The 20,370-nt window shown below is 38.9% G+C and overlaps 1 protein-coding gene across 7 annotated transcripts in view; it reads left to right on the top strand.

Annotated features, from left to right (window-relative positions):
* MINDY3 (MINDY lysine 48 deubiquitinase 3) overlaps nt 1-18,207 on the top strand; it is a 59,321-nt gene extending 41,114 nt beyond the window's left edge. For 6 of the 7 annotated variants that reach the window (XM_082304693.1, XM_082304698.1, XM_082304697.1 and 3 more), the window contains 5 exons: nt 7,621-7,693; nt 8,573-8,645; nt 12,450-12,537; nt 15,811-15,882; nt 17,141-18,205. In XM_082304693.1, the coding sequence (XP_082160819.1) occupies nt 7,621-7,693; nt 8,573-8,645; nt 12,450-12,537; nt 15,811-15,882; nt 17,141-17,290 (456 nt within the window). In that variant the 3' untranslated portion in view covers nt 17,291-18,205. Of the gene's footprint in view, nt 1-7,620; nt 7,694-8,572; nt 8,646-12,449; nt 12,538-15,810; nt 15,883-17,140 lie in introns of all 7 variants that reach the window. The other variant, XM_082304699.1, reaches the window with a different exon arrangement.
* Nucleotides 18,208-20,370: the final 2,163 nt, after the last annotated feature.

The raw sequence follows: 20,370 nt of genomic DNA, 5'->3' as shown, positions 1-20,370 counted from the left end.
CATTCTGGTCATGTGTGAAAGACCTGTGCATCCAAATGATAATGATACAGTTACATAGTACATCAGTAGGATTGTATGAAATGTCTTTTCTCTTTCAAAAGATAATCTCCAAAAGAACCTTACTGACATTTAAAATCAAATTTCTTTTTGAACCAACTCCACAATGAGATTAAGTGAATGAATGACATTCTTGCCTCTACACCATGCATCAGGTGTTTCTTGGGTAGTCTCACAGTATTAAGATTGATCCGAGTCTTATCTTTTTACTTCCCATACTGTTAAAAACTGCCGCTTCTTTCTTAGTTGTGTTTCTGATGGCATGCGTGGTTGAAGAGACAGATATTGTATTTCACCCAGTTTAACTTGTCCCTTGAATCCCACTCAGAGTAAAATAGAACAGGACCTCAGTGGTTTTGACATTGTTGGGGCAGTTTTGTTATCAGGACCTCAGTAAGCTGACCAGAGTCCCCACCATTACATTTGGACCAGGAGCAGTGGTTAAACGACCGTATCCCTCCAGACTCAGAAATCTTCACAACACTGGATTGCGGATGGCTGTCATTGGATGAGGACTTCTGTTCCTCTCCAGCATGAATGACAGGAATGTGTAGACTCTTTTCCACCCACCTAGGTGGATCAAAATTTCGTCTTAGTTTGCCCGGCAATCTGTTCCTTCCACATCAACTGCAATTATTTTGAATATCCACTTCAGTTGAGTGAAGAGATAAGTGAAAGTCTATACTGAGTCAGCTCATTATTCTGCTCTTTATTGGACCTGTGCTTTTACCTAAATGATTTTTGGATTTCTGGTCTGGTCTCTTCCTGCCACCTCCCTCCCCACCATCTGTCAGAACTGTCTGTACCTTCACCAACTGTTTTGCCATCTCTGAAGCCCCCAAGACTGATGTGTACCTTAATAAAGCAATGTTCTTTGATAAAAATCTAAGGTTGCTTCCCTGGGTAGTTAGTGAAACAGTACAACTACTTCAAGTCATGTTAATTCTCTTATGAGGAAAGGATGAAAGAGCTGGGGTTGTTCAGCCTGGAGAAGAGAAGGCTGCGGGGAGACCTTATTGCAGCCTTTCAATACTTAAAGGGGGCCTGCAAGAAAGACGGGGATAGTCTTTTTAGCAAGGTCTGATGTGACAGAACAAGGAGTAATGGTTTTAAACTAAAGGAGGGTAGATTTAGACTAAACACAAGGAAAAAATTTTTCACAATGAGGGTGGTGAAACACTGGAACGGGTTGCCCAGAGAGGTGGTAGATGCCCCGTCCTTGGAAACATTCAAGGTCAGGTTGGACGGGGCTCTGAGCAACCTGCTCTAGTTGTAGATGTCCCTGCCCATTGCAGGGGGGTTGGACTAGATGACCTTTAAAGGTCCCTTCCATCCCAAAGCATTCTATGATTCTACGATTCTAATTTAAAACTACATATGGAAGCGCTTGTAAGTCAAAGCATGTTATGTCAAAGCAGGCCATCTGAAGCCTGTCTTCCAGCAGCTTGTCTCCTAGACCCTTTCTTAAATTTTTTTTACTCTTTCCCTTTCCATTTCTGTCTTACACCTCTCTTTCTCTCTCTTCCACACATACAAATACCTGCTATAGTAACCCACCACTTGTCCCCTGCGATGGTCCACCCAACAACAGCCAGGTGTGCAGTCACAAGTCTGGGCTTGTGCCTGTGGTGTTTGAATGGTTGTCCACCCGTTGCCAAGCACAGTGGTTCACAGCAGGGTTCTGCCTTCCCTCGGTGGGCACACAAACCTGTACGTTTCCTCCCTCCCTGGCTTCCAGTTTCAACAACCAGTTGTGAGACTCCATTCCCTCTGTCAAATAAAATAGAAATTGGGCAGTGGATTCAGAAGTCAGCTAGAGAGATGGGAATCGGTTTCAGAGATCCCATCAACCTTGTTTTCTTAGGAAACCATTTTGGAAAAGTTGCTGGCTTGAAAGCCACTGATTATAGCATTGAAAAATACACATTTTTCTCTGTAATTCAAGACTGGATTACATAATCTTCATTCTTGCAGATCTGATTAAATTATAGCAAGTTAAATCGTTGATAAATTATCAGTGTTTCTATATTGTCTTTAGGCAATTTTTTAGGAAGAAAGTTAGTACTACAATACGTAGTTCTTCCACGTATGACTCAACAGTGGTAGCGTAGAACTGTAAAGCAGTCCATATGTGAACAGATTTAATTTTCAAGGGCAACAGGTCTTTCAGGGTGAGATCTTTGTAAAAAGTCATAGCCAGGATGTCAGTGTAGCTTAGCCATTATGTTCTGCTTTTGATTTGTAGAATGAAAACTTCTGGAATGTTTTCATTAAAACTTATGAAGAGTATTTTTTGCCTCTGAGAGTAAACACAGGATCTTAAAATAACTGGTACTACTGATGAGAATAACTTTTCAAAGTAATAGAAAATGACTTGTTTGTGTATCACAAGAGCCAACGAGTGAAACATGATTTTTGGGACATGTTGTACTTAGTATTGGAAATAATTATTATAATTAACTGTTGATGGGATTCCCGTATTTGGAACTTTCAATGCATGGGATAGATCAAAATACAATTCATAAGGCTGGGGTGGGAGATATATTTTGGCACATATATTGAAATATCAGCTTGGGCAGCTGAAGTACATTTTTGTTAGATGTTTGTCACATTTTCAGCTTTGCTGCCTGAAGGAGGTATGTTACTTTTTTTTCCCCCGAGATACAAATATTTGGACTAGTTGAACTTTTAAAGTTTTCTGGATACTGGAAGTGAATGACATGCTAAGATAGGGGGTGCATGGGATTTGTATATACAGGATTAAATCTTGCATTTTTAACTATGTATAGCATAACAGTCTCAGTGAAAGGTTAGAATTATTTTGAAGATAAGAGGGGGGTTTTTTTTTGGTCACCTCTCCAAGGCAGGTATTTTTTTCTAAGTTTCTTTGTGAAATGATTTCCTTAGAGCATCAGTAAGTCACATTTAATGAATAAAAAGCATTAATATGTAATAATTGGGAGGCTTTACCATATTTAAAAGTTCAGTTGAAATACATGGAGAATTTTCAGTATTGAGTAATGCATTCAGTGACTTATTTTCTAAGTTCTTCCCATGTACACATGCACTGAAATAATTAAGGACCTCGAAAATTAAAATGCCAACAGGATACACACTATTTGCCATTGGACTATCAAAAAAAATTGTTGGTAGTTGCAGGAGACTTATTTTTTAAAATCTGTTTTCACATGAAACTGTGGAAACTACTACATTAACAAGATAATTTGGGGGGAGGGAGGACAACGCAAATGATAGTCTTTATTCTTGGATTGCATTAAGATTTTGCAGAAAGAACTGCATACTCGTAAACAAAAGTAGAACGATGTAGTTTGCATTTGAAATAATGTGTCTGTGCAGTTGAAAGTTACTTTGGTGATATCCTTCCAAACCAAGGAAATTTTAAGAGTTCTCCCTTGTTACACTGCATCTATGAGCTGCCAATTCATTAATAAGAACTTACCATAAAAATATCCCCTCTTTAGAGTTAAATCCTGAATATAGAAATCACTGGTCATTGTGTCGTTAATAAGCTCTATGTACTACAGCATCATCTATTTTAAACTGAGAACTAATTGCAATAGTGTACTGTAATTCACTGATAGTGAAGTCTGCTCCTGCTTAATATGTTTTGTAATACTGACCCCGAAAAATTAAACTTTTCCAATTCTGGAGTATTCCAAATTATTTAAGAGTTGGTCACATACTATCAAATTTTACAGTGTATGTCTAGAATAGAACAGAATAGGCTATTTCAGGTGGAAGGGACCTACAATGATCATCTAGTCCAACTGCCTGACCAACTCAGGGCTGACCAAGTTAAAGCATGGTATTAAGGGCATTGTCCAAATGCCTCTTAAACACTGACAGGCTTGGGGCATCGACTACCTCTCCAAGAAGCCTGTTCCAGTGTTTGACCACCCTCTCGGTAAAGAAATGCTTCCTAATATCCAGTCTAAACCTCCCCTGGCGCAGCTTTGAACCATTCCCACGCGTCCTATCGCTGGATACCAGGGAGAAGAACTCAGCACCTCCCTCTCCACTTCCCCTCCTCAGGAAGCTGTAGAGAGCAATGAGGTCGCCCCTCAGCCTCCTTTTCTCCAAACTAGACAAGTCCAATGTCCTTAGCTGCTCTTCATAGGACATGTCTTCCAGCCGTTTCACCAGCTTTGTTGCCCTCCTCTGGGTGCACTCAAGGACCTTCATATCCTTCTTCAATTGTGGGGCCCAGAACTGCACACAGTACTCAAGGTGAGGCTCCACCAATGCTGAATACAGCGGGATAATCACCTCTTTTGACCAGCTAGTTATACTGTGTTTGATGCACCCCAGGATGCAGTTTGCCCTCTTGGCTGCCAGGGCACACTGCTGACTCACATTGAGCCTGCTGTCGACCAGCACCCCCAGATCCCTTTCTGCAGGGCTGCTCTCCAGCCACTGCTCTCCCAATTTATACCTGTGCCCTGTTACTCCATCCTAGGTGCAGAATCTGGCATTTGGACTTGTTAAATTTCATCCTATTAATCATAACCCAACGCTCCAGCTTATCTAGATCCCTCTGCAAGGCCTCCTGACCTTGTGTTATCCATTAAAACAGAGTATATACTCAACAACTGCCATCTTCATACATCGTTCGGCGTCATTAAACTAATTGTGTTGAGCTGTAGATGTCATTAAAGCAGTATGGTCCCTTTATCTGCAAAGTACTTTAAAAAAAGTTTAGAACATATGTAAATATGAAGATACACTGTTAAAGTATTGATTTTCTGTAAGTGTTCTAGTTGTCATTCATATATAAAATCACTGGAATATTTTTCATTAAATAGTGGTTTTGTTCCAAATTAGTCATATTTATGGATCCTTACAATTACATTATGATGATACTGAATTAATAGCAAAATCTAGGGTTTATATTTCCAGTATATTAAGCAAGCAATTTACAAGTTGCTTTCATATGAGAGACTAGAAGGACCAAGGGGCTTCTCCCAAATTAGTTTCTTCTGTACGCTTTCTCACTTGGAGTACTCAGGTGCAGGGTGATGGGAGAAGTCACATAGTTCGGGAGGCACAGAGTTCTAGTTTATCTGCAGGCAGGCCTGCCTCTGACCTAAAGATGGGCTCTGCAGTCCAGTCACAGCCAAAGGTGGCACTTGTGCTGCAAGAGAGGCAGTAGGCTGGAGCCAGAAGTAATTTAGTCTTGGTAAGTCTATAGTGTCTGAGGAACTAGGAGAATTCCAGCAGACGTGATTCACCAGATCCATCTACAGTAGTGATTTAGCATGTTGGAGAACTTCTTTTTGGTGCAAATTTGCAGTGCATCTGTACTTGGAATCCTGCTGCATGCAATTAAGTGTCCAAGAGATGTGCTGAAAGCTGTGTCTCTCCTGGTGGGGCCAACACTTGACGTTGCACACTGGGAAGCCTTTTGGAGTGCCTCGCCTGCAGTGTGGACACAAGAGCTTACAGCAGCTGGCTCTGCTTCTGCATAATGTGCTTCTAGGGCTGATGTTTGGCACTAACTTCATTGCCAGTGAAGATGTGATGTGGATACCCCTTAATACATCACAACAAATTGAACCCAGTCCTTCCCACCATGCACTGCATTGCTTGGTAATGTAGATGTTTGCATTGTGCTCCAGTGGCAATGGAGTAGCCCTTAGGAGTGAAAGTATAATGGGCCTAGTGTGTGTGTGTGTATATATATATATTTATATACATATAAAATGGGAAAGTATATCTAGAGCCTTGGAAGACAGGGCAGATGTCTCCTCCCAACTTTTTGTCTTGTACAATCCTGTATAAAGCCAAATATTTGTCTCTCCTGTATGTGGAAATGAGGGGAGCTCTGTAACCCCCACTGTATGCTCCTTATGCCAGTAATGGCTGTATCATTCATGTGTTCAAAGTAAAACTGTTGCCTGTTATTTTTAAGTGTATGTTGTGTTCCATGTTATCCCTGTTTGTGTGTCCTAGGCAGTTGGCTTTCATTCAGGAAAGCTTTTAAGTATATGCTGGATGCCATTAGGTGTATACTTAAAATTCTTGACTGATTTGGAGTCAGCTGTTAAGAGAAACTGGTTAAGAGTGGAATTTTGGTCAAATGTATGATTTGTTTCTGTTCTTTTCCTGAAGCAGTTTCCTTAATCTGGTAAAAGAACAGTAGGTCACTGTGCATCTTTTAATTCTACATTTTCTGATTTCTTTTCTGTGCCTTCCTTCAAATGAAGTAATACCGACTTGTACAGTTTAGACCAAAGATCACTGTTGGCACATGCAGGTATAATGAAAGGATATTAATGTGATTTTTCTCTTTCAAGAAAATCTAAGTCATCTTCAGAAAGCAAAGTTGAAATGAACTAGAAATCAAAAGATGATGTATACTTTATGAAACAGTTTAAGGTAACGTTTTGATTTGTAACAAATCAATTTACTTAATACAATATGAACAAAAGCGTGTTTCCCAGGGTTTCATGTTATTCAGAGTAATGTCAATGCCGCTGTTTCTGGGGGTTTGTGTTTGCTGTTCACAGCGCAGCAGGTAACATTACATTTTCACTTTGACAGGAAGAAAAACTATAGAGGGAATATTGTGAAATGCAGTGTTCACCTTTGAGCAAGTTTTTAATTTCCCTTTCTATGTGAAAAACAACATAGGTGATCATAAATTTGCAAGAGGAGATGTAGGATTTAAGTACTCCTAGCGAGCAGGTTTTGGAACTCTGTTTTGGAGTTTCATGTTCTATTTGAACATGAAGTCTTTGTATCTTTTTAAACTAAAGGGTGTCTTGAATAGGTGCGTTTCTTACCCTCATTTCTCATGAATACCTTATCAGTTTCACTTTTTTTATAATAATGTTTTTGGCATAAAACCAGAGGGATATGCTTTTTGCTGGTTTTACGATAGGAGATAGACATGTGCCTCTCCGCATATGTTTTGGAAGACATGATTGTATTTGAGATTTAAAAAGTTGCGGATAAATAAAAGCATTGCAATAGCTACTATTGAAATCATACTTTTTCATGCAGCTAACAAATCTGTGTGTTGTGCCATTCTGTGAAATGGACTTCGAAACATTCTCTCACAGCTTTCTGTCTAAATAATTTTTATATGTTTCAATGTATGCATAGTATGCTTACTAAATTTCACTGGTACAGGTATATGTATTTTCAGATATAAAGAATGATGGTATAAATCTAAACCTCCACATAATACGTGTAGTCTCCAAGTAGCTTTTGTGCCACAACAGCTGCATGAAGAGACTTACATAAAATTTGTCTAGAAGTTTGTGGAATAATCTTTAACATATTTCTTGATCGTTTTATGTCACTATCAGCAATATTGCCAAATTACCGTAATTTTTCTTTTGTATTTAAATTTTCATTAACTTAAGGTCCAAACCTGTGTAGTATGGCTAAATATTTCCTTAGTAATCTGTACCTTAATTAAGAATATTCTGAATGTTTTCTTCTTTTTTTTTCTTTTTTCCTTTTCTTTTTTTTTCTTTTTTTTTCTTTTTTTTTCTTTTTTTTTTTTTCCCTTTTTTTTTCTCTTTTTTTTTCCCTAAGGATATGGCCCTTGTTGCTCCTGAAGCGCCTTCAGAACAAGCTAGAAGGGTTTTCCAGACATATGACCCTGAGGGTAAGGGCTGTATTTCTTGCTGAAATAAGATTTTATAATCGAAATGTTCTTATTCAGTAGAGACAAATTCCAAATAGTAATGAATACTGCATTGTGTAGGGAATCTCTTCAAAAATAGCACCATTATGTTCTAAAATTTGTTCCAAATACTGCACTTTCAAATCCATTGTCCTTTCCAGGATAATATGCTGTTCACACCTGAGCTGATTAAGACAGGAATGAAATACTTAGTGCTTAAGACAAGAACTTTTCAATACAGTAGTCAATCTACAAGTGACATGAAGAAATTTTCTGAGAATTCTGTAGTAAGGGAAGTTGAGTACTACATTGCGCAGTAGGAAGTAGAGTTCTTAGAGCATAAGCTTTTTAACCTTGTAATGTTGTTTGTAATTAACATAAAGCTTGAATGTAATTTGAATTCTCTTATTTTACATTTTCATAAAATAACTGATCTGCTATGATTGCATTCCTCATGAAATTCTGTTCTTGAATGTATGTGGCATACACTGAAAATGTTCTTAAGTTCTGGAAAACAGAGGATGTCTAACATTCAGGTATTATTTTAACTAATCAAAAGGGAAAAAATGTACAGTTATTATCCCATGGTATCAAATGGAGATTGCTATAAAGAGATTGAATTCTTAGCAAGTATTAAGCTTCTAAGTATATGAATGATAAACCCACAGTTTCTATATTGCACTCCTCATTTATTTTAAAGTGGGAGAGAAGTGTTTGAAAACTATGTTCCTCTAGAACCCCACCATTTGTTTGCAAATTTTAGAGATAAAGATATGCAGTATTTGTATTTTTGAATAAAATTTGTGCTCCTGGAAAGCATTTTGTTTCTTTTCCTAATGAGAAGCTTTGCTACTTCTTCAGATAATGGTTTTATACCTGACACTCTGCTAGAAGATGTAATGAAGGCTCTGGACCTTGTTTCAGATCCTGAATAGTAAGTATAATAAAATTTAAATACTACAGAAGTATCAATTAACCACATATTAATTATAATTTAGGTTTTTTTTCCTGGATTCAATTAATCACATATCAGTTATAATTTAGAGTTTTTTCTAAATGTTTTCCTAGCTTGCATTCTGGCACAGAATGTTATTTTGAAGTGTTTAAGTCAGCTTTAAATTAAATGGGAGGAATTAAAATTAAAATTAAAATGTCTCTAACTTTGGTAGTGATAATTAGAAGCCAAAAAAACCGTCAAACCTACTGCATTACTATATATTGAGGAGATAGTCGTGAATATATTTCTGTATGCTAATAAGGGTGAAACTGTGACAAAAGATCCAACCAACTAAGGTACTCAGAGGCAGATGAACACTGGATTACCGCTGGATCTATCCGCAGAGTTTGAAGCTGAAACTGCTTCACTTACACTTTTGTTTCCACTAACACTCAGTACCTTGTAGTGTTTATAATTGTCATTTGTTTCCAGAAATGACACCTTGGTTCCTAGGATTAGAGATAAAACTATCAAATGAAAAAGGTAATTTATGGTAGATCTTACATGGACAGACAGGACTAATACTCAGTAGCAGCAGTTCACATTCGGTGTCAAAGCTTACTACCTTTTGCCACTGAATGCTTAACCCAGAAAGGAGAGCAATGTGCTTGAACCTTTTTACATCTCCAAAAGATGGCTCTGCTCTTTCGTAAGCATATGGTCTAGTTTATCGGGGTCTAAATCAGTTGTTCCTGTAGAATGGCTGTGGAGACTGCAAGCTTACTTAGCACAGCCATCTGAAATTTGATTGTTGCCATCTTCTGTCCTTTCAAATGTTACAAAGTACAACAAAGCTTACTGAGCTGTTCTCTGTGGAGAATAGGAGTGAAAACTGAAATCAAAAGACACCTGGGAAACTAAAACCAAAGAAAACACAACACAAAAAGGCTAGCGTTCATATCATGTCAACAAATGGTGAAATCTGCAAAAGTTTTTTTAAAGGAGAAAAAACAAAAAGGCCTTAGTTTAATAGGTCTGAGAAGCTTTCTTTTGGCCTTTTTGTTCTGCTGCCTCAATAAATCTGCAGAAATCCTCTTTCTGCATTCAGCAGTTTTTCCATTTGGCTGTTTGGCCTTCAGGGTGTTTGTGGCGTAGCCCTGGCCTACTTTATTGTGCATAGCACAACAAACATAAATTGATGTAGCAAGAGCCAGTCAGAAGGCCTTGTATTGAAAAGCCACGATCAAACCATGGAATATTCAGTCTTGAAACATCTCTTCTTAAATAAAAATGTTGTCTAATATTACTGTCTTGAGGACCTACTCTGTTTTGGTTCTAGATGTCCTGTCTACTTAATGTGGAACACAAGTATAAATAACACATTTCAAATTCCATGTAGGCTTTTCTGGCTGGTTTTTTTTATTTGTTTTGTTTTTAAGTAAAATTAAAGGCATTGCTTCCAAGTGTACTATTTACATTTTTTAGTTCAAGAACTAAATGGAAATTCTTTGTGGTCATCTAATCCAAGGCTTTAAGTTTCTCAGAATCTCAAGATGAATAACGGTCAAAGCTGCTTAAAGAATTATAGAGGGGAAAACTTTGTAGAGCAGATGTGAATTAACAAGGTGGATTAGCCATTGCAGTACCGAATGCCATTGCATGTGATTTTGGTAAAATTTTCTAGTCTTTCAGTAAACACATCTGAGAACCCAGCTGCCTTGTTTGTTTTGTCCATTAGTTTCTAAAAACCATCTGATACTCTTTAGGGCACCGATTTGAGTACATCTGTCAGTCTAGGTTTAGCTGGTTTAAAACATTTTCTCCTGTCTGTCTGTTTGACCAGTGCTGGAGGCTCTTGTCCCCACACACTTCTCAGCCATAACAGTACCAAGGCCACCAGTATCATCACCCCAGCATTCATAACCTCTTCAGTTAAGGTGCTAGACCTTGCACCCAAGTGACTGAAGCACATATGCACACGTGTTTTGGTAGCTCTGCTCTAATATCTGTAGCATTGAGCGGCATTAGCTGTTTGCTGAATGAAAAAGCCTCAGTTGAAACATACAGCAATCATTTTTTATTAAATCTCCCCTCCTGCTTAATTGATTTAATTTTGGACACTGCCCATACTTAAAAACTTAGTATGGCTCTGCATTTTTAAACAGCTCTTGTATTTCATTAGTGAGTATATAGCTTGCTTTAATTTTATTACATAATTCTAAGTGCATTTTCAAAATTATGTTTACTTAAATCTGCCTTAGTTCTGTTTACAAACATAATGTTTTTAGAACTCTGTTACAGCATTTCAAGAATTTGAGCAGGTTTCAGACAGCTACTGAAATATCTTAGATTCTGTACTTTGAGAGCAGTAAGAATAAGCAACAGAAGGATTAAAGTCCAGTACCTTGCAAATCATCAGTTGTAGTTTCACTTGAGTAGTGAAAAAAAATTTTTTTTAGATATTAAATTAACATAGTTCATAGGATATCACATTCAGTTTTATGAATTTTAAAATTCCTCCTCCAAGGGCCTTAACAGAGGCACTCTCTTAAGAATTGCATAATGTATTCTCTGTGTGTTGAGGCAGAAACAAAAAGAAGCCAAATAATTTACTACTAGTACTACGTTAGGACCAAGAAAGGAAGCTACTTAAAAATGAAGACACGTAAGTGGTAGCCAAAGGGATAAAATGCTTACATGCAACAATAATCTAAAAGAGCTTAGAAAGACACCTGCCCGCAGCCCCCGACAAAAGAGACCTAGGTGGTTATCAGGTGGCAGGTTCAAAACAGAAGGAGATACGTATTCCCAGAATCCATAGTTTAATTTTAATTTTGTGAGCGGAGTTTATTAAATGCCACAAGTGTATATGGGTTCAAAGCCAATTAGGCACATGCATGGAAAGAAAAAATATATATCTTTGTGTTTTAGATACTGCCTCTCACTGAAGATGTCTTTGAGCAGCAGACTGCTGGAAATGGGGAGGGTAAACTAAGGATATCACTGTATGTTTGCCCTGTTGTAATCGTAAGCATCCACTGCTGACCAATGTCAGAAACAGGATACTGGGCAAGACGCTCTGTTGGTTTGACCCAATGAGGACATTCTTGTGTACGGTACAACTTGTAACTTAGGCAAAAAGACAGGCAGATGCAAATAAATGTTTAAGCGATCTGATGCCTGTAGAAATATATTGCTTAACTAGAAATATAAAGTTAAAATTTACATTCATTTGTAGTGACCTGAAGTTATACCATATTCATGCAGGAAGGCTTTCAGATTATTGTTAATATTTTCATTATTTATTGGTTTTGGCTTCTTTGATACCAAGGACGTGATGTAAATAAGAAATGTATCTGTTAATTTTATTTCAGTGTACTTAGAAAATCTTGGAGGCTTTTCAAATGTCCATTTAAAAACAGGTTGTTTGGCAGTTACGGAGCCGTATTTAAAAGATGACTGTTTTGTGTATCTTAAGTTGAAGAATGCTTACAAGACAGCAAAATGCCTTTTGGGCTGTAAACCTGGTTTTAGATTATATGGCTTTCAAATTATTTTACCAAATACGGTGGTCCTTCAGAATTATCACTTCTTTAATTTAAAATAACAGATTACTTTTATTTAAAAATAACCGTGTTTTGGCAACTTGCATGCCATTCTGGTGCAGTTGTCACTTAACAATTAAAAATAGAATAGTATTGCTATACTTGGCAGCCAGTACTGTGGTAGCACAGCATAACTTAGTCATGGAAGAATACAAATGTCTTACTCATACTTTTATATTCAATGTTTTTGTCATAGTGTAAACCTCATGAAGACCAAATTAGACCCAGAAGGACTGGGCATCATATTGCTGGGTCCCTTTCTGCAAGAATTTTTCCCTGAGCAGGTAACCAATATAGCTTTATTGCTGCAGAGCATTGTCTATTCTGCTTGGCTTTAAGATTCATTAAACACTTCCATCAATATCACAGAGCTATTTTTAATAATCAGTATTGCATTCATTTGACACAGCTGACCAGCAAATAACTTCTTGTATTACACAACAAACTGTAGACTTCCATTTTGCATAAGGTGTCCATGATTTTGTCAGCTTTACGCTGGAAGGAAACTCCATTGTAGCGACGAGTTCTAAAATTAACTTCAGGAAATATATAATCATTTTGCGTAAGAAATTGAACTGGTTCCCTACTCAAAAAGTTCATCTCCGTTTGGTTTCTCTGAGAATAAATGACCATACTGTTTTTATCAACATTACAAATGTCTGCTGTAATTGGTAGCAAATGGGAAAAGGTTACAAACATATTTAAAACTATTTTAATGTATATCTCTAATAATGTAAAATTTTTGACAGTTTAACAAAAAGTCATGATAGAGTTATGTTTAGCATATGTGGAAGTCAGTATCTGCCAGGGTAATGGAAAATTATTTTCAAACTCTCAGTCTGTTCCCTATGTTCATGAAGATAGCACCACCACCGAGAGGCATGTGTTAACCTAGCACTGCCGTCCTCTTCTCCCTTTGCCCTGGTCACATTTTCCTGCCCTCATGCTGCCTCCCTCCTGCCACCAGGAGCCGCTTTGTACAGATAGGTGGTAAACCAGAACAGGGACCTGCTCCGGATGAGAGCTCTCTTTGCAGGTTTGTGGAGGTTTGTTCTACGTCCATGCAAATGCTTGTATTGGCCAAAGAGAGAGGGTTTCCCCAGTGACAGAAAGATAGGCTGGTGAGGCAAGAGAAGGACTGAGAGGAGTACTTCTGTGGAGGCTTTTGTGCCTTAACATGTCATTGAAACTATATGGCTTAATTTTTACAACCAAGAAATGTGAAACTAGTCTTTTTAAAATGCCTTCAGCAAGACTCTTTTTGTTAAGGGTTGTGCAGCACTGTTTGGGTGTAGTATTCTGTACTATGAAACAATCTGGTCATTCAGAAGACACTAGAACTGCGCTGCTAAAGATGGTGGGGACTGAACACATCATTAAAAGATGATTCATCATCTGGAGAAAAAAGAAGGTGTTAGAGTGTTCATTTTCTCCAGATTTACAGAATTACATCTGCATTGTGTATTTGCCAACTGTTTCCTCTTCCTTTCGTTTGTATATCCAGAAGTGGAAATATCTTTACAGTTGAATGTAATTTAATCTTATTTCTTGCAATTATATTACACTTGCAAATCTGGAAGACTCCACTGCTTAATTTTAGGTCCCAGATGCTAAGAATGAAGTTCAGAAAGGCAAAGCACATCCTCCATAATTGGCTGCGCCTAAACTGTCCAGTACTGTGGGCAATAGGTAGCTGGAGGAGAAAAGAGCCATCGTGTGGGGCTGCTGCCTCTGTTGCCTATCGCTGAAGGGCATCGTTGGCTGAAGGGCAGCCGGAGAAGGGGGCGTAGTGAATCATGGGCAGATCCCCGCCTTAGTCACCTAGAGAGTTGCCGGAGGAACTCTTTACCTGCTGTAAAGTTGGAGCCCTCAAGTCACTGCCTGTCCGTCAAGTACTAATTCCCTGCTGCACGTCATTCCCCACCACTCAGCTTTGCCTGTGCTGTTGAACCTTTGCTGGCTCCAGTACGAAACATGGGAAGTATTACTGCCGTACGGCTGAACAATCGGCACATTTTGGACTGGGACCTGCCAGGACCAGTTACTGAATGAATGCTGAGGGTACGGATATGTTGTCCAATCTGGCTGTGCTCTGTGGATCGGATAGACACCTCGTTCAGAATTCAGACACCCCCATATTGACACCTCGGTCAGAATTCTTTCTGAAAGTGAAATTTGCAGAAATGAAGATGAATTTTTTTCTTTAAAATACTGTGAGGAAATAGGAGATGCCAGTGATGGTTGGAATTGTTGATGTTCCCCTTTATACAATATTTGAACACTTACCTAGTGCTCAGGAGATCCAGATTCGATTCCTTCTTTGCTGAGAATATTCAAACCCTCATTCTTACTCTCCTAGAAATTACTAAACTCCACCTCAAAAGCAAGAGGGGATCTCAGCTTTCCTTTTCAAAGCTCTTGGCTTAGAAGAAAAATATTCCAAGATCATTCAGCCTGAGAGAGCAAGCCTGACTCTTTAGTGCTTAGGGCAGTCAGCTGGAGAGGGGGGATTCCTGAATTCCCCAGTAGCCCCTTTTTTTGGGAAACAATTACTGCACAAAATTCTTAATATCCATGGGACAGGAACTGGAAAGCAGCACTTCTTTTTCTTCAGGGTGAGCATTCCTCCCTCAGGGAAGAGAACAAGTGTCCACTTTGCTTCCCAGCAAAGCTTGGTTTTATTAATCTCTGTGAAGCAACTTCTGTAAGCAGAGTTACCACTTACCTTCCTTTTCGCCACCCTCCCTCCACTGAATAGCCTGGGTTGCTGTGAGAGACCCATACAGAGATAAGGTTTTTGAATCATTTAAGAGGAAAAAATGACCGAGGGCTTTTTGTAATCTGGTGGATGTACTGTAACCTGAGCAGATTTCTTCTCATTCCAGCCTTTACCTCCATGTACTTAAAAAAGGGATAAGCTTTTGTTTGGAGCCTGGCCCGCTAGGCGTAAAAGAGATGACGTTACACCTGATATGTGGTTCCTGATTCAGCGAAGTCCTTTTAGGACTAAAGCATTTAAACACCTGGAGTGGCAAAGGTTGACAACTGCAGTACATCTGCTGTTAGGCCTCAGCTGAGCAGGTGTCTTCACGGGTAGTTTACAGTTAGGCAGGCATGGGCATAAACAGCTTTTTAGCTCTCAAATGGAGGGTTGGAGATTGGATCTGGTCCTTAGTAAATATTTAACTTGGTAGCATCCAAACAGTCATAAATGCACGCAAATGTGGCTACTACATAAGGTGCCTGACTTGAAAAATTAGGAGAGTTTCTACATGCTCAGTGCTGAAGTTGTAGCTTGAAGTGTCCAGAGGAGCACAGAAAATCATGACTTGCTCTTGGGGGCGTTACCCATTAATTTACTGACCTCTTTTTATTATTTCTGATGAGAAAGGTAAAATGAATAAAATCTTCAAGATGATGTCACCTGAAAGAAATCATACTTTTTTACAATTTCCGTGAGTCTTCCTGTTTAAATGCATCTGTCTAGTTGTAAAGAGAAGAGACTGGCAAGGAACAGTGTATATGTTACATGAAATTAACTGTCTTCTTTCTCCTAGGACTCCAGGGTTTCAGAGTCATTCACTGTTTACCATTACAATGGACTGAAGCAATCTAACTATAATGAAAAGGTAAGACTTAAGAAACATAAATCTAGCCTTAATAACAATTAGTATGCAGAACTGATTCCCTGTGTTAAATTGTAAAACTGACGATAGTTAGAGGCAAAATACTTGAACTTGAAACGGACTTTTTACAAAACTGTTATTTCGATAATTTTCTTCCAAAATTATATATTTGGAATTGGAAACTGCTTTGTGCTCCTGATCATATTTCACACACACACGACCCAGGGTACTGGATTGGCTGGCTAGGCTGCATCTCTTAAGGCTTATCCATGAGAGGTGAGATCTGAACTGTAAAAGACAATGGAGATGTAACACAGACAAACTGCAACTTCTGTAAGTAACCCTACATCTACATTGAGATGTTTGGAATTTTTTGTGAAATATTTTAGTACTCCAGACCTGCATCAAAAATCAATATTTTTTGGAACCACTTAGTGGGGGAGAAAAATGACCTGTTTCATTTTCAGCTTTCTTGGAAGGAGGGGTATACACAACACAGCATGACTGCTTCTAAGTTGGTTCCTGAATTAGCATTTAGGGTAGGAGAGTATAAGGCATTAATAGACAGAGGGAACAAAAATAACTTCAAGTAAGAAGACTCTTCGATAAAATGTATATACTCAGTCTTCGGAATAGCTTGGGGTTAAGTCCTTAAAATTACCCCTGTGAAATCTCCAGCAGTTTTGTACCCAAAATATACGCAAAAGCGTTCAAAGATGCATTTATCTTTACTTTTGAACATGTATACATAATCAAGAATATGTAAATAAATTGTTGTTGTCAAAGGCTTCTGCTTATAGCATTTCAAATATTGTTTTATGAATAGAGCTGATTTGCAACAGAAGTTCCATGTTATGGAAAACTAGTTCCATAAAGTTAAGTCTAAGGAACACTCTATAAAAATAACAATATCAAACTTTGCAACTGCAACAGTAGTAGAAGATCTGTTGTCACAGAATTTTTGCATTGAATTTCCTCGATTATTTTTTTTCCCAGTTTTGGCCTTTACTGTCTATTGAAGTAAACAGTCAAATGAATATGGCCCGATCAGAATTTTCAGGCACTTGAGTCTAAGGGATTAAGTTTTTTCGATTTCATACCTCATTTCATTAAAAAAAAGTATATAAAACTTCATGGGTTTGATATTTGTAGTAAAAAAAAAGTATCATAACAAATCCTCTCGTAACCTGGTGAAAATAATCACCCCGTATTAGAGTTTTTAAACAAACATAGGCTGACGTAATTGGATTTATTTTGACAGGTCATGTACGTAGAAGGCACAGCAGTCGTTATGGGTTTTGAGGAACCAATGCTACAGACTGACGACACTCCTGTAAAACGCTGCTTGCAAACCAAATGGCCATATATAGAACTACTCTGGACCACAGATCGATCTCCTTCTTTAAACTGATACGTTGCGCATAAACAACATACTACTATCGATGCTTGAATGGGGATAGAAGAGTTGGTATTTGCTTGGAAAGTGGTATACTTTGACTGTGTGGAGTTATACACTGGTATCATTGAGGAATTGTAAATAATGATTACAAACACTTTTTCAGTGTTAATTGGAATATTTAATTTTTTAATCAGATTGATTTCTATTATAATAGTTTGTCTTTTTTGGCCACTGTAGTACTGTTAATGTGAGTTATCCTAAAAAAAATAAAAAAGCCTACGTACAAAGTCTTAACATTATTTTGCCATCTCATGAAGATTTGAAAAATGTCTGATATTGCAGAATCTGCATATTAGATGTCACATCTTTAAAACATAAAACATATTCAGCTTCCTCTGAATCATATAGGCATGTTTTATTATTTAAATTATATTGGCTTACATTACAGTACCATAATGTGTGGACTAGACTGGCCTTTGCACTGGATATGTTTTGATAAGTTTAAATTTTTTGCAATTTTTCCTAAAATCTAATTTTACCTAAAGAGCTTGCACAATGTGACATAAATATGATACATTTTTAGGAACATTAATAAGTATAATTCATAAATACTCTTTCTTGGCAGTTGTATATTACTGTGGCTTAGTTATCGGGCATGTTAAAGGTGAACACAAAATCTGAGGAAAAACAGATGTGTTAATATTTATTTGAATTTGTATAAAAGAAATGTAAAAACATGGGAAAGAATTTCTTGTTCTATAATCTCTAACCTGTTCAAACTTATAATATTGCCAAATACCTCTTCTCAATTTGTCCAAACAGCAGTGTAAGCCAGCGTTATTGTATGTGTTAATGCATGAGAACATCTGTTATTACATTATTATATTCCTTTATTTATTATCAACTTGTTAGCCCTAAAATAAAATCTTTTCCTTGAATCATGATGTATTGTTTTAAGTTTGCTTTTAATTCAACTTGTTTTACTGCCTCTCTAAGATGATGAAAAGGGACCGTGGGTTTAAAAATGTCAGGTTTCAAGTGGAACACATCTCAGGAAAAAAAACAACAAAAGATAATTTATTGCATCTTAACTGTGATTGCAGAGCCTATGCTATTACCAGCAGGGCTGAATTTCGCATTCGGAATTATTTACTTTTAAAAAACTTATTTTCATGTGTGAATAACAATGTGACTCTAGAACAATCATCATGCAGGAAAACAAACTGATTTGGTCAAAAATGAGGTATGTGGTGTGGGGGAGAAACCCTTGTTGGAGAATTTGCACTGTAAAGCATGTAGTGGTGGTGGAAACAGAACATCCTTTGCATGCCACTTTGCAGATATGTCCTCTGCAAGACTGTACAACAGATCTGTTAGATTTGCATCTGGAAATGGATGAACAGTAGAGTTCTGTGGTGGGTTGGGCTCGGTTGGCTGCCAGATGCCCACCCAGCCGCTCTCTCACTCCCTCTCCTCAGCAAGACAGCGGGAGAAAATAGATGAAAAAGCTTATCTTGTCGAGATAAGGACAGGGAGATTGCTCACCAATTATCATCATGAGAAAAGCAGACTCCAAATTTAATTTAATGCCAATTAAAAACAGAGATAGTGAGAAACAAAACCAAAACTAAACCCACCTTCTCCCCCACCACACTTCTTCCCAGGCTCAGCTTCAATCCCAGCTCTTCTACCTCCTCCCCACCGAGCGGGGCAGCGGGATGGGGAATGAGGGCTGTGGTCAGTTCATAACACTTCATCTCTGCCACTCCTTCCTCCTCACACCGTTCCCCTGCTCCAGCGTGGGGTCCCACCCACGGCAGACAGTCCTTCACAAACTTCTCCAGGTGGGTCCCTTCCACAGGGTGCAGTCCTTCAGGAACAGACTGCTCCAGCGTGGGTTTTCTGGCAACAGTTCGTGCCAGAAAACCTGCTCCTGCATAGGCTCCTCTCCACAGGCTGCAGCTCCTGCTGGGAGCCTGCTCTGGCATGGGCTCTCCACGGGCTTCAGGGCACAGCCACCTGCTGCGGCGTGGGGTCCTCCATGGGCTGCAGGTGGATCTCTGCTCCACCCCTAACCTCCCTGGGCTGCAGGTGGATCTCTGCTCCACCCCTAACCTCCCTGGGCTGCAGGTGGATCTCTGCTCCACCCCTAACCTCCTGGGGCTGCAGGTGGATCTCTGCTCCACCCCTAGCCTCCATGGGCTGCAGGTGGATCTCTGCTCCACCATTAACCTCCATGGGCTGCAGGGGGACAGCCTGCCTCACCATGGTCTTCACCAGGGGCTGCAGGGGAATCTCTGCTCTGGCGCCTGGAGCACCTCCTCCCCCTCCTTCTTCACCAACTGTGGTGTCTGCAGGGCTGTTTCTCTTGCATTTTCTCACTCCTCTCTCCCAGCCACCACACAGCATTTTTTACGCTTTCTTAAATATGTTACTGCAGAGACACCACCAGCTTTGCTGACAGGCTCAGCTTTGGTCCGTCATGGAGCCAGCTGGGCCTGGCTCTGTGAACACTGGGACAGCTCCTGGTGACGTCTTCTCACAGAGGGCACTGCTGCAGCCCTGTCCCCCCCAGCTACCAAACAAGTTCAATCAGGACTCGTTTAAAAACCTAACTTCGGAAATCACCACGACCATTCCTTATTGCAGGACCGACAGCAGTGTATCTTACCTCTTTTTGAGATTTCTTTTTCTGAAAAAAATAATTCCTTTGCAGATGACAATAATTTGAGATTCCTTAATTCGTCTTATCTGACTCACTTAGAACACAAGTATTCCACCTTGCTGTGTGGGCCTGATGCTAAAACACTTGTGCAACATAGTATTGCTACTCAAAAGTGTATAGATAGAGAATCTGCTTTAATCTGGGCTGCCTGGCAAGTCTGAAACTTTACTTTTCCTGAAGTGCTCAGGCTTGATAGGTATTTGCTTTAGCTGGTTTAAGATAAATGTCTTTAGGCAGACTTGCACTGACATCTTGGAAGGTGACAATTCACTTTTCTTGCTCTTTCGCCTGGATTCTGGTGTCTGTCTTGGCTTGTGCCAGAGTATCTCACAACAGAGTCTGCACTGCATCATAGCTTGAATCTGTT

The sequence above is a fragment of the Platalea leucorodia genome (genome assembly GCF_965183815.1).
Source record: "Platalea leucorodia genome assembly, chromosome: 1".
In the NCBI taxonomy this organism is placed as follows: Eukaryota; Metazoa; Chordata; class Aves; order Pelecaniformes; family Threskiornithidae; genus Platalea; species Platalea leucorodia.
This window is presented reverse-complemented; position numbering and strand designations above follow the sequence as displayed.